At 38.1% G+C, this 13,303-nt stretch overlaps 1 protein-coding gene across 15 annotated transcripts in view; it reads left to right on the forward strand.

Moving 5' to 3' along the window:
* Positions 1-11,343, forward strand: part of GRM5 (glutamate metabotropic receptor 5) — a 462,859-nt gene extending 451,516 nt beyond the window's left edge. For 4 of the 15 annotated variants that reach the window (XM_069759260.1, XM_069759262.1, XM_069759261.1 and 1 more), the window contains 3 exons: positions 2,648-2,701; positions 9,182-9,750; positions 10,338-11,343. In XM_069759260.1, the coding sequence (XP_069615361.1) occupies positions 2,648-2,701; positions 9,182-9,750; positions 10,338-10,381 (667 nt within the window). In that variant the 3' untranslated portion in view covers positions 10,382-11,343. Of the gene's footprint in view, positions 1-2,647; positions 2,702-9,181; positions 10,122-10,337 lie in introns of those variants that run through there. The other 11 variants (XM_069759266.1, XM_069759269.1, XM_069759265.1 and 8 more) reach the window with 4 other exon arrangements.
* The last annotated feature ends 1,960 nt before the right edge of the window (positions 11,344-13,303 follow it).

Genomic DNA, 13,303 nt, shown 5'->3' on the forward strand with positions numbered 1-13,303 from the left:
AAAATTAGAGAAGAAAAGGCAAAAATGAATCGGGACCTTCGTAATTTAATGTGAATTCAGGGGGAAAAAAAGAGATAAGAAAAGGAGACACTAGGGTCTACATTAAAGATCAAGCTGCCCGGCGATGTATTATACTCAACCCAAATTTTAGAAAGTATGGATTGTAATAGTCAATAATAGAAAGTAGTGTTCCCGAGCTCCAAAAATGTAAACTGCTCTTCCTCTTGATGTTACACTTATCATCACACCAAAATTAACACCAATCACAACATGTGTTCTTGGTGGAATACAATGGTCAAAACCTCCTTTCTCGAACATGAGAAGTCATGGCCTGGTAAAAAGAGAAAAAATTTAATTTGGAGATCATCTGAGAGGCATGGTCTACGGCGGCTTTGCCAGTTCATAGTCATTTTGCCACCTTTGAAAATGCAAAATTGTTGAATATGAGACATCTTCTTCTTGAAATACAAATCTTAATTTTAGATAAATTGTTAAAAATTATCCAAGATATAAAAGAAAATAGAATCACAATGAAGAGTTTTCCAATAAATAAAAAACTGTCAAAGATGAAGACTTTTTGATCTGAAGAAGGTTTCATAAGGAAAATATCCCGATAAGTTTTACAGTAACCTGAGGAATAGAGATATGGGCTCTTCTACACTCTGTCAAGGTTTGATCACTAAAGACTAACGAAAAAAGTTTTATTAGTTGTGAAATATAAGGGTTTACATACTTTTTTGGCCCTATCACCTTGACTGATGAAATCAGATGTTCAATATAGTTATGGCGCCATGAAATGTTTAGTGCATTAATTAGTAAGATTTAAAGGGACTCTGTCACCTGAATTTGGAGGGAGCAATCTTCAGCCATAGAGGCGGGGTTTTCGGGTGTTTGATTCACCCTTTCCTTACCCGCCGGCTGCATGCTGGCTGCAATATTGGATTGAAGTTCATTCTCTGTCCTCCGTAGTACATGCCTGCACAAGGCAATCTTGCCTTGCGCAGGCGTGTACTATGGAGGACAGAGAATGAACTTCAATCCAATATTGCAGCCAGCATGCAGCCGGCAGGTAAGGAGAAGGTGAATCAAACACTCGAAAACCCCGCCTCTATGGCTGAAGATTGCTCCCTCCAAATTCAGGTGACAGAGTCCCTTTAACGGGACTTTCCGGCAAACAACTTTGAGGATTTATCTTTAAGATAAGCAATCAATATGTGATTGGTGAAGGTCCTATGACCCCCCGTCAGTCAGCAGAATAAAGAGACCACATTGATGTTCATGTGCTTTTCAAACATTCATTTATTGGGACTTCAAAAGGAAATTTTCATCAGTGGGATTTCAGGTTCTCAAATACCCATTATCACTAAAAGGAAAGGGCAGAAGGACTATGCCCTTCATTCCTGATTATCCTATTAGACTTTCCTTGAAAGAATAAGCAATGTATGAATTTAAAGACTTTGTACTCATGGCACCCAACCCACTCTTATTAAGACTACTGACATGTCACTATGACATGTCAAAAGATTTTTTTTAATTTATTGGTTCCCTTTAAAGAGAATCTATCATGTGCTATAAATAATTTTTTTTTTACCTGATGTAAATTCCGCTGTTCTTTTGAATTTGACGGTGTTTTTCTTATGTTCCTGCACCTCTCCGTTACAGAGATATGACCCTATCTTCCCTTTATGTAAATCTAGTCTTTTTTAGCTAAGTAGGAGTTATCCTGAACTCTTCTCTGTGGGTGTCTTTTTGAAGACCACACCCAGTAGGCAAAAAAGACCAGATCTCATGGAGGGCCATATCTCATGAACGGAGAGGCACGGGAACAAAAGAATAACAAAGACGGATTGAGGGAAATAACGGCATTTACACCAAGTTAAAAAAAATCCATATTCAAGTAGGGTTAAATTCTGATCAAATGTGCCAAAAATTCCGTATCCACATGAATTCAGCAAGCTGGCATGCGCTAGGGCATCCTGGGCCTATTCACGAATGGAAGTCCTAGCCTAGCGTGAAGATGCCAAAGACCGTATGTGGGACAGTGAGCAGCAGGGGTGATTGGTGAGGTGAGCATTGGTTGTTTGTTTTTTCCTATATCTTATGTTTACTATGCACTGGGTTTTGAGAGCATAATAAGGGACAATCAATATGAGGAGAATAAATTCAGTAAAATTCGACAGGTTTGGCAAATTGGAATCTTGTCAGATCCGCTCATCTCTAGTGCTAAGAGCAGAAAGTCTTTGAGTCGATACACTGCTTGCTTTGCTCTCCAAGAAAAGTCAAATTGAGCCAACCTGGAATGTAATGATATAGCCCTTCTGCCCTGTGATCATGGGGATCTTAGCTTCTTGACCCCCCCAATGTTAAAAATGTCTGACCTGTCACAATGACAGGTCAAAACCTTTTGAAAATGATAAGCACCCACTTACTTCATTCTGCTGACTAGTAAGGGGTCCCGAGAGTTGAAGCTCTGAGATTACAAATGTTATGGCTCATCAAAGTTAATTTATCAACGTTATTTCCTGGAAATCCGCTTTAAGTCCTAATTTATAAAATAAACTAAGAATATATTGGGCAACAGTAACTTTTCTTTTTATATACATTTTTTTAATTTATTTATTAACCCATCCACCTTTCTTTATTCTAGCATTTCATTTACTCCTGGGCCTACTCACACCTATTGTCAGCAACCTATCGGAATGTAAGAATTTATTTTAAAACTCTTAATCTATGTTGTGCAGCGCTATACAAGGAGCAAACGACCACAACCTACCAGCCTAACCGCTTTATGTGGTGTACGTCCGTACGTTGTATGTTGTCTCAGACGTGATAACTTACATGTTTGAAAGCAACGTTCCACCGGATAGGACTGAGCTGATACAAAAAGTTCTTGGAAGGGAAATAAAGTGAGGATTAATTGGGCTGAGCTATTTGTTGAGATTAAAGAGTATTTCCAGTCAAGATTTTTAAAGGAAGTTTGATTGAAATAATAAAAAAAAATAGGTTTTACTAAAGTATATTTTTGTCACACTCATCATACCTTTTTTTTTAATGTGTTAATTATGGAACAAGCTTTTTTCTTGTTCTCGTTGGAAAGAAGTTTCAGCCACTATATGTAATTTTTGGAACAACTCATTGACACCATTCTACTATATTGCCCTTCATGGACAAAAATGTGCATCGAATGGAAGAGTCAGAGGGCCATATAACTCGGACGAGGATCGAAATGCAATACTTGGACGGGCAGGAGCCTAACAGCATGTATTTCTGTGCAGTGGTCACACTCAGGTCAGGAGAGCCGACAGCCAGTCCAAGTACTGCGTTGCGATCCCCGTCCGAGTTATACGTCCATCTGACTCTTCCTTAAAAAATAGAAGGAATTTTATTTTAACTGATTGGAATTGCTTTTTTTATGAATTACCGATGTAATTAAAGTCTTTTGTTAACTCTATATTTTCATTCCTTTAAAATAAGGATATTTTGCCACAGAACGTTTACACAGTGGATTTTCTGGGTGGAAAATTCGTTATGTATTGCAAAAGCAGTATTGTAAATGAGGTTTCTTGAATTGTGTAAAGGATATCACATTTCCTAAAAACAATCTATACTGGATACTTGGCCCATCGGTAACATACAGTAGGAGGCCATTAGTGGCATTTTTAAGATCCTTAGTGCTGGTAATGTGGCACTGATCTAACACTTACACCTTCTTGTCTGGAATACCCTGTTAAAGCATTTTCAAATTTGTAAATAAGTGGCACAAATGGCGGCTCTGTAGCCATTTTCTTTGGGTTATTTGATGGGAACCCAAGCCGACTGATGGGATATACTACTACAGCAATTCTTTACTGGTTTACCAAGCATGATCCTGAAACATTGACCTCCTCTCGGATGACCTACAACTCCTACAGTGTACATCAAAGAAACTCACTACTGGATCAGGGATGGATGTATAAAAACGTACTGCTCTGCTATGTGCTATCTGTTTGTTTACTGGCTCCCGGTAGACCGGGAAGTTTTATCCCCATTACAAAATGGAGTGGAAGGTTGGACTCCCATCCTCAACTCCATTCCTTCTCAAAGAGGCTCCTGGAAAAATCTGAGCACAGTACTCACCAGCCCATTGGGGAATGAATGGAGTGGTAATTGAATCTAAGCACTGTTGCGCCAGTCTAAGGGTGATAGGTTCTCTGACCTGCTGACCATTTCTGATCCCATCAGTCAGATGTCACCAATCAATAAGTTATCACCTATGCTATGGAGAGATGATAACTTCTTTTCATCGGTCAATTCCTTTAGGACAGAAATATAAGAAAAATACAAGGAAAAGAACAAATGCTACCAGGTTTTTATTCAGATTTTGTCTGATGGGTATCTATGCCATCGCACCACATAAGTGACAAATATTACTTTAGGCGGCCCATAATCGAAAATAAATTTTAAACAAGTGTAATAAAACATGAAATATCGAAAAAAAAATAAAAACTCAAATACTAAAAGACAATATAAAATATATGACTCTCGTGCACTGTCTGTCTACAGAATAATGGCCGCCATGTGTGACATTATGACGGGAACATTTCGGTACCATATATCTGTAATTCTATGTAAATTTGTGTTTTTCTTGTCCTTTTCTTTCAAGTATGGGTTTCTTATGGTAAGTACAGTGTATGATGCAGTATGATGCCAGCATCGTATGTCATGTAATCCTGTTCCCATCCATGTTACCTTCTTTCCTAATGACCAATTCTTCCCTACCAGTGGAGTTGTAGTAAATACTTAGATCCTGTTAGTTCCTTGCCTTATCATAGACGTCCAAAGTACTAGTGTGGTGTACTCATCGATGATCTATGGCTCCTTATTATAAAGTGTATCCATATCAAATGGGGGAAGGATGACAAGGACTGATTTATAGTCCCAGAACCAGAATCTAATGTCATAGATTTATGTCCCTGATGCTACTTAACTCGTTTCTTTATATGGAGCCTGCTGACAATTTTTATTGGGATTTCTAGGATTCTCAATTGGTGACCTATCTATAGGGTAGACCATCAATGTGCAACCGGTGGGGGTGTGCTGGGCATAATCACTCATCTACATCTGTCACTTAAACTGGGGATCCTTTGATGGGAAACCGATCATGAGGATTGATTAAAAAACAAAAAACTTTTAACTGCAATTATAATTTACAATGGAACACATCAAATTGCCATCTAACAATGTGGAGCATGAAATATACATTTCTACTGTTTATATTTCAACCAATTGGGGTGACTTTGGATATTGAACTTCACTTAGAATACTATTTGACAGCACACCATGTGGTCAGCCATGGTATTACAAGTTATTCTTTAATAACTCCAATATCTGCTGCCCTCTATTCCTCAGAGCTATGTCCTTGGAAAAAAAGAGGGATACATTAATCTGTTGCATTTAGACATCTATGGATGAGATTATTGGTTTCTACCAAGACTCAGTCCTTGGTGTTATATTCAATTGTCATGGTGTTTCCTGGTCCTGGTTGCAATTCTTCTTTTGGTTCTGTCAACTTACTTAGCTTTGTTGTGATTATGGTTCCTGGATCTCATTTTGATTCTTGTTCATATCCTAGCCCCAACTGTGGCCATTTTTCTGGATATAGCTTTACTTCAATATCCTAAACTTTGCCATACTTGCTAACTTTTCTGGCATATCCAAAAAATGAAGACCTCATAAACTACAGTAAGAGTTGGCATGGTTATGCAGAAGCAGCACTTCCAGGGGGGTTCTTCTGCATAATGCTGGGATGCTCTATTATTATCACATGGCGCCCCAACGTCTACTAACACTTTCAACTGGAAACTGGGCATAAAGGAGCATGACGTGTAAAAATGGCATGGTTCGAGGAGAATTTTCAGTGGCTAACATCAAGTGTCACACTGCATGAACCTCCAAGGAAGGACCTCGGCTTGCCAGGAATGTATACAATCCAAGGTACTCACACAATAAAGCTTCCCATTTTGAGAAAATATATGATGTTGGAATTTGAATGATAAAATCGTCTCCAGCTGCAATCTTCCTAACTTCTAAAGGTTCCCATATACTTGATATAGCTGTTGGACAAATGCTCATTTTGATGACCACTTTCTGTCCTTACAGCCCTGTTAATATGTTTTCAATGGAGAGAGTGTAGGAAGCAGCTATTAGACACCTATGGTAGAAGATATGTCTCATTACGAGTCCCACCAAAATCGTCAGACTAAGAAAACTGGGCTTCTAAAATTTTATTAGCTTTGGCTCACGTCCATTTGCTGGAACATCCATTTTCAGTACAGAGGAAGTTCTCATATCTTGGCAATCTCTATCAGAGGAACACATGGAGTTTGCAAAGTTTCGGCTTACAACAGAGGAAAGAATGTGATGCATTAATCTGAGTCTTCACCAAGAGGTCACCAATAGTGTTCAAGCTCTTTAATAACCCCAAAACAAACAAATTCAAATGATTTGTGCATCACTTTTACTTCATTAACCAAATGAGAAGATTCTAATTAGTTTTTGCTTGGAAGAAACTTACCATGATGTGGTAAGACAAAATTCCTCTTAGGACTTGCTGTGTTTCTAGAACAACTTTGGGTCTGCTTTGCCCCTAAGTTTTTGTGCCTGTTGTTTCTTCATAGAATCCTTGACATTAATACTTATTTGTGTAGCCAAAGTTAATTTTCCTTGTTATGTGCTTGAAATATTTTACAGGAGGCAGGCTGAAACCAAAACAGCTACTTTACTGACCAGTATAGACTGCAGAACCCTCTTACAGATACCTCCTGGAGAGCATCGCGGAACATTATGGACTACGTTTTGCCAAGACAGCCAATAACTTAATTTGTGAACTCTGTTCTTGTTCCCTACTTTACTGATTGTGCAGATGGCTTTTCTAAACATTGGGATAAGACAGGGGCCACATTACAACACAATTCTTTTCCTCTGTCAATTACCTGTTAAGGTTATGTCTTTCAATACTCAAAATCCCAAAGATTTTTCAAAACTGCTCCCAATGAAATGTTAATTAAATCTTCTATGTTTCTTCTGTGCAAGAACTGACTATGATTCTGAAACTTGCCCATAGTTCTTCAGATATTAGAATCAGTCATGGCAGGTAGAATGTCTAAATTATTCATCTTGTGGAAGGTGCATAATGGGTTTGATCCATATCTCCATCTGTGCTAAAACCATCGCCACATTTCATCCAATTCCTGGTTGACAAATCTATGGTGCCTTATAATCCTTATCAAATGTTCTTATCTCTCATTACTGGCAGATCACCAGGCATCAAAGTCTGGTTGATCAAGTGGGAGGCGTGGAGTCAGTGGCTTTATGTCCACCAAATCTACTAATCTCATGCAGGAGACAGATTGAATGATTCTATTCCAACGCTGAGGTGACCTGTTTTAACATTGGCCATAAAGGTTATACTACCATAAAGGTCATTAAAGTCTTGGCTCACTTGCTCTTCGTTATTGCTTATTTATGAAATGGTCCTTACCTTACTTTTCTCTTCCATCCTCTGATTAAACTCAATGTTGTTATTTATAATTCATAAAGATATCTGGAGTCATTTAAACCTGGGAAAATACTCTAAGGATGACATTCAAGAAGCTGCAAAATAACATATACCAGGTCGTCTAAAGAAATAGTGTTTGCCTGTGGTTGGATGAGTCGTTCACATATCAACTCTTGTGCCAGTTCCGAGCTTACCTTCAGTCTTGTAATCATAGGCAAAATTCAGATTAATTATATTATGAACCCAAGTATCTCCCAATGGAAGACCTACCGGCTTGATGGATAGGGTTTGGTTCTTAGGAGACCTAGATTTGCAGGGAGTCTGTGATCTAAAGGTTTGTCTCGTGAGTTTCATGATTTTTTAACCTGTTAAGACATGGGCCATAAGAAGGTGTTTCCGCACTCATCTCTTCTTGTTTTGGACCCTACTGGTTTTCACAGCTTCATCTTTGGCAACAGGTTCTCTTTGGTGACAAGTGGAATGACACTAAATGTTCTCCAACACCAGTCCTGTCAATTTCTTTAGTATAATTTTTCCATGAAAACCAATGTATTTCATTGATATCACAGAATGAAAGCTTTTAAAAACCCGATTCACTTTGGTTTTCATTGGAGTGGTTTTGCTTTGGCATTATATTTTGATCCTATGAATTTCAGAATAACTTCCCGACACTCATAAACTTTGCTCCATTTTTGTTTCTAATTAAACCTTTGGTTCTTTTTCCATCATCAGTTGTTTTGTTCCATTGATTCATGGTTACAGAGTGGGTCCCCTGCCTTTAGACGTTGATCTTCTGACTACTTTTGTTCATAAATCCTAACTTTACCGTCATTTGAAACTTTCCATTCTGCTCCCATTCACCCATTCCTAGTGACCTGTCATATTACGTCTATTGTATCTTCGTGGAATTATCATATTCTGGCAGGTGCCATACCGGGGGAATCAAACTGAGCATTTCTGTACAAGAAAGACTCCAACTTCTTATAGAAGTTATGAATGCTGCCCATTCATATGTTTAGCCTGCAATCTAACCATACCATTATCACTATATAAGTTGTGTAAGGCTCTAGTTATAGGGGTTGTAGAGTTTAGAGTTTATTGTTGCACCTGGGCCCTGATGCCTAAGATGTCGAAGTCCCACCTGTCCTATAAAAAAAACTTTATTATAGATGGCAGATTGGGAACCCAATTACAGGTCATTTTTTAGGCTCAGGAGCTTTAACTTGCCAACCAGCATCTAGGTACAGGTGACTAACCGGTCTAAGGCTCAAAGTGTCATAAAGACATCACTATTATAAATACTATAAGGTAGATAAGGGATCCAGTTACAGACCTTTACGGCTCTCAAGCATCAACATAGGCCTCTCTAAATAAATTTCTTTAAACTCAGCTTAACACAGTCTCAGGAGTTGTCTATAAATTTGTTAGGTTTTAAAGAAGTCTGTTGTTGGCCTAATATTTAGCTTTAGAATAAAAGTTTTATAGGTTATGAGATGTTCAGCATCATATATAAATAAATAATCAAGCAATAGATTAAAAGAAGATCTGGGGTTATATAATGCAGAAACATATAAAATCAAGAGTCAAAATCGAAGGTAACTTGTGAGTTCCCCATTCTTATATAATTTTTCACGTTTATTTCAGCTCTAATGGAAAATCTGTTACTTGGGCACAAAATGAGAAGAGCAGTCGGGGTCAACATCTATGGCAGCGCCTTTCTGTTCACGTGAAGAAAAAGGATGGTACAAATCAGACGGCTGTCATTAAGCCCTTCTCAAAAAGCAGCACAGAGAACAGATATATTAGCACTTCCTTTCCTGATTCCAGTGCCAAAATGCTGTATGATGTTTCTGAAGCTGAGGAGCATTATCCAGTACAGTACCGACCACAGACCCCTTCTCCAATCAGTACTGTAAGCCAGAGAGCTGCTTCTGTTACCCGGACAGAGGATGACATCCCATCTTTTCATTCAGATGCCGCCCAACGAAGTGGTTCTTCTCAAGGTTCCTTAATGGATCAAATCAGTAATGTTGTGACCCGATTCACCGCCAATATCAGTGAGCTAAACTCCATGATGCTTTCTTCAAACACCCAAGGAACATTGGTACCCACCCCTTTATGTTCTTCTTACCTGATTCCAAGGGAGATCCAACTTCCCACAGCTATGACCACCTTTGCAGAGATCCAGCCAGCCCCAGCAATTGAATATAACGGTGGGTCAGTTTCTGCCAGAAAGTCCTCTTCTGACAGCGTCAAAGATAGCACTTCAGAAGCACCGGTAGTAAAGCAAGATGTTGAGGAGTTGGTGGCTTTAACGCCTCCTTCTCCTTTTAGAGACTCTATTGACTCAGAGAGCACTTCCCCTAGCTCCCCAGTTTCAGAATCAGCTCTTTGTACCCCATCGTCACCTAAGTATGACAACCTGATCTTGAGAGACTACTCTCAAAGTTCTTCTTCATTGTGAATGTATATTATGCTATTGAAAATGGGAGTAAATATACATGATTTGGGGGAGGGTTTCACAGACCTTGTTTCAGGCATCTGGTGCTCCTTAAGGGCAGTATCAGATCAAAGGTCCCATCTTCCCATGCAGAGCAGTTATTATTAGAGTGGCCTTAAAACATGGTGTTTAAGAGGACACTTGAGGGCTGGTAAGGAGTTGACCATTGGGCATAGGGGATGTATTATAAGTGCTTTGATTTAATGTTAAAGTTGGCTGTTTAAAAATGAAATTGAACAGAGTGGATTGTAATCAACTGTAAAATATATTGTCTTGTTTTGCTTTTGATTCTCTTCCCAGAACTGAACCTTGATCTTTTATCAAGATTAGAAGACCAAACATGAATGTACATTTTCTAAAAGACTCAAAGTCTGGGACCAAAATGGCAGACAATTTTGTATGAAGAATCTAAAACACAAAAAAAATCTTGTCAAATAAAAACTCTCAGAGCTCCTCAATCCGTATCGAATATTTGATACCCATCACAAATAACTGACTCTCTGCAGTAACGATGACTACTGTATGTACTACATAGGGCACAACGCGCAACATGTCAATGAAGTTTTCATTTTTTGTAAATATTCTTTGTTCATTAACCTCCAAGTGGTTGAAAAAAAAACCCCATTGGACTGGAATTTATTAATGATGAATTATATTGTCTTTTTTCACCGTGTTGCCAACAATACAAAAGTAGCAAAAAAATATTTTTTCGGAGTACTGTTTTGTAATTACCCCTTCCTAAGGGCGAGTTGTTTTTTTGGTGAATATATTTATAGCAGAATTGTTTAATTATGGTGTTCTTGCATCCCTATGTGTCGAATGCTTTTTATTTTCTAATGATTTTTTTATCGAGGAAAAAAAATACTTGTGTTTTATTGCTTTTTGCATGTAAAAAAAATACAATAAAAAACAAACAAACAAACTCAACGCTACTGAAAAAAATCCATAAAAACTGGTATGGTATTGTCATAGCTTTTAATAAATTGTGTCAAAGCCTTGAATACATTTAGTAAAATAACCATAAAGCCATGGGTTTTGATTTGTGGCTTGGCAATTTGTATATTATTTTAACCTTGAACTGTGACCGAAATTGGATTTCAAAGCAATACAAAGTAAGGATGACATCTCTTTAAACCAGGATTTTTTTCCATGATATATAAAAAAATAACATGTTTGGTATCATACATTAATAGGATATTAATTTTTTTGTATACTTAAAGTGAACTTTCTTATCATATCAAAGCAATTAAAACAGTACACATGTACAAACAAAAATCTTTACATAATTCCAGAAAAAAAAAAAGAAGATATTTGTGTTCTGATAACTATCCTCAGGTGCCAAATACAATAATTCAAAGGATAGTAGTTTAATAGCAGGTAATGATGACGGAAATAGCCTTAAAGCGGAATGTAGATTTCTAGATAAGATTCTGCCCGGAATGTTGTCGTATAGGAAAGAAAGAATTTAGAAAAATATATGAAGAAAATGTAAGGGAAAAGTGTCTTAGTTTCCTAGATTGTAAATATTTTGGAAGTGAAGGTAGCCATTTTGTGGTCGAAAACAAATAGAAGAAAAGAGTGAGTTTTTAGGAATAAGTGACGTCACTGAAAACATATTATTACTCATTCCTAAGAGTAGCACTAATGTGGATATATATAATCTGCACTGTCAAATTCATGTGGTATGTCCTGATGACGAAGTCACTTAGACTTTGAAACACATTGAATGAACCACCTCTCTCGATGTGAAATACGTCTGGACATACGAATATTCAGCAGCGCAGATTATATCCACATTAACCCGTTCATTTATCTACAGCATGATCACTTGCACATGGATCTGTCACAGCGGATAACTTTAAATGCTTCGTCAAAAGCTCTATCTGGTGAGTAGAATTTGATCATATCAATTCACTTTGCGTTGGATAAGACCCTATTTGCGCTGATCTCTCCAGCAGTATTTCTTAAGCAGTAGCACTAGATGATCCTAAACTAATATACACAACTAGAATTGATGAGAACCAATTCACACGACCTTGTCCATTGGCCACATCAGTAATCTATGGTCATTGGACAGGAGACGTGAGAACTGTCTCTTACTTGACGGCATCTGTGGCTCTTGATTTGAGACATCATCATTGCGTAGCGAATAAAATGTGAAATCATGCTAGTCAAAAGATAAGCCATGTTGATGCCATGAGGTAAGAGGCACCCATTTTTACAGCCACAGATTATTGTTGTGGTCGATAAACTGAATTGTGCAAATCAATCATACAGCAACTCTATATACAACGGTGCATAGGGTCGAGCTGACTCATTGGAGTACCAGAGGATTTTTGGCCAGTCAAGAATTTGACTTAAAACGTTCTGACAACCCAATTTAGTGCCATCACTTGGTACCAGGGTCTATTTCTTATCAGAAGGTCTACAAGTAATCTAATATAGAAAACTACACAACTAGAGTTCATGAGGATAAATTCGCATGACCAGGTCCATTGACAATGTCAGTAATCTGTGGCCGTTGAACATGAGCCATGAGAAATGCCTCTTACTTGACAGCATCCATTGATCTTCTTTTAATTAGCTTGCCTAGCACAATATCATCGTTGCACAGTGACGTCACGCCAGACTGGTTAACCAAAAGATAAGCCATGTTGATGCCATCAGGTGAGAGGCAATTTTCATGGCACCCATTTTACTGCCACAGATTACTGTCGTGATCGATGAACTGACTTGTGCAGATCAATTTGCAGAATCTTTTGGCCAGTCTAAAATTTGACTAAAAGTTATGACAAACCAATTTAGTGTCATCACATGGCACAGGGGTCTTTTCTTATTGGAAAGTCTACATGTAATCTAATATACACAACTAGAGTTCATGAGCATTCATTTGTTCAAACTGGTCCAATGGCCACGCCAGTAATCTGTGGCCATTGAACATGAGCCGTGAGAACTGCTGCTTACTTCACGGCATTCATGGCTCTTCTTTTGATTAGCTTGCCTCATCATTGCAGAGTGACGTCACGCCGGGCTGGCTAATAGAAAGATAAGCCATGTCGATGCCATCAGGTAAGAGACAGTTCTCACGTAACCCATTTTATAGCCCCACATTGTTGTCGTGGTCAACAAACTGAGTTGTGCAAATCGATTTGCGGCAAATCTATATACAACAGGAGATAGGTCCGAGCTGGCTCGTTGGAGTACTGGAAGGTTTTTCGGACAGTCTAGAATTTAACAAAAAGGTCTGACAACCCAATTTAATGCCA

This window comes from Ranitomeya imitator, chromosome 3 (assembly GCF_032444005.1).
Source record: "Ranitomeya imitator isolate aRanImi1 chromosome 3, aRanImi1.pri, whole genome shotgun sequence".
Taxonomy (NCBI): domain Eukaryota; kingdom Metazoa; phylum Chordata; class Amphibia; order Anura; family Dendrobatidae; genus Ranitomeya; species Ranitomeya imitator.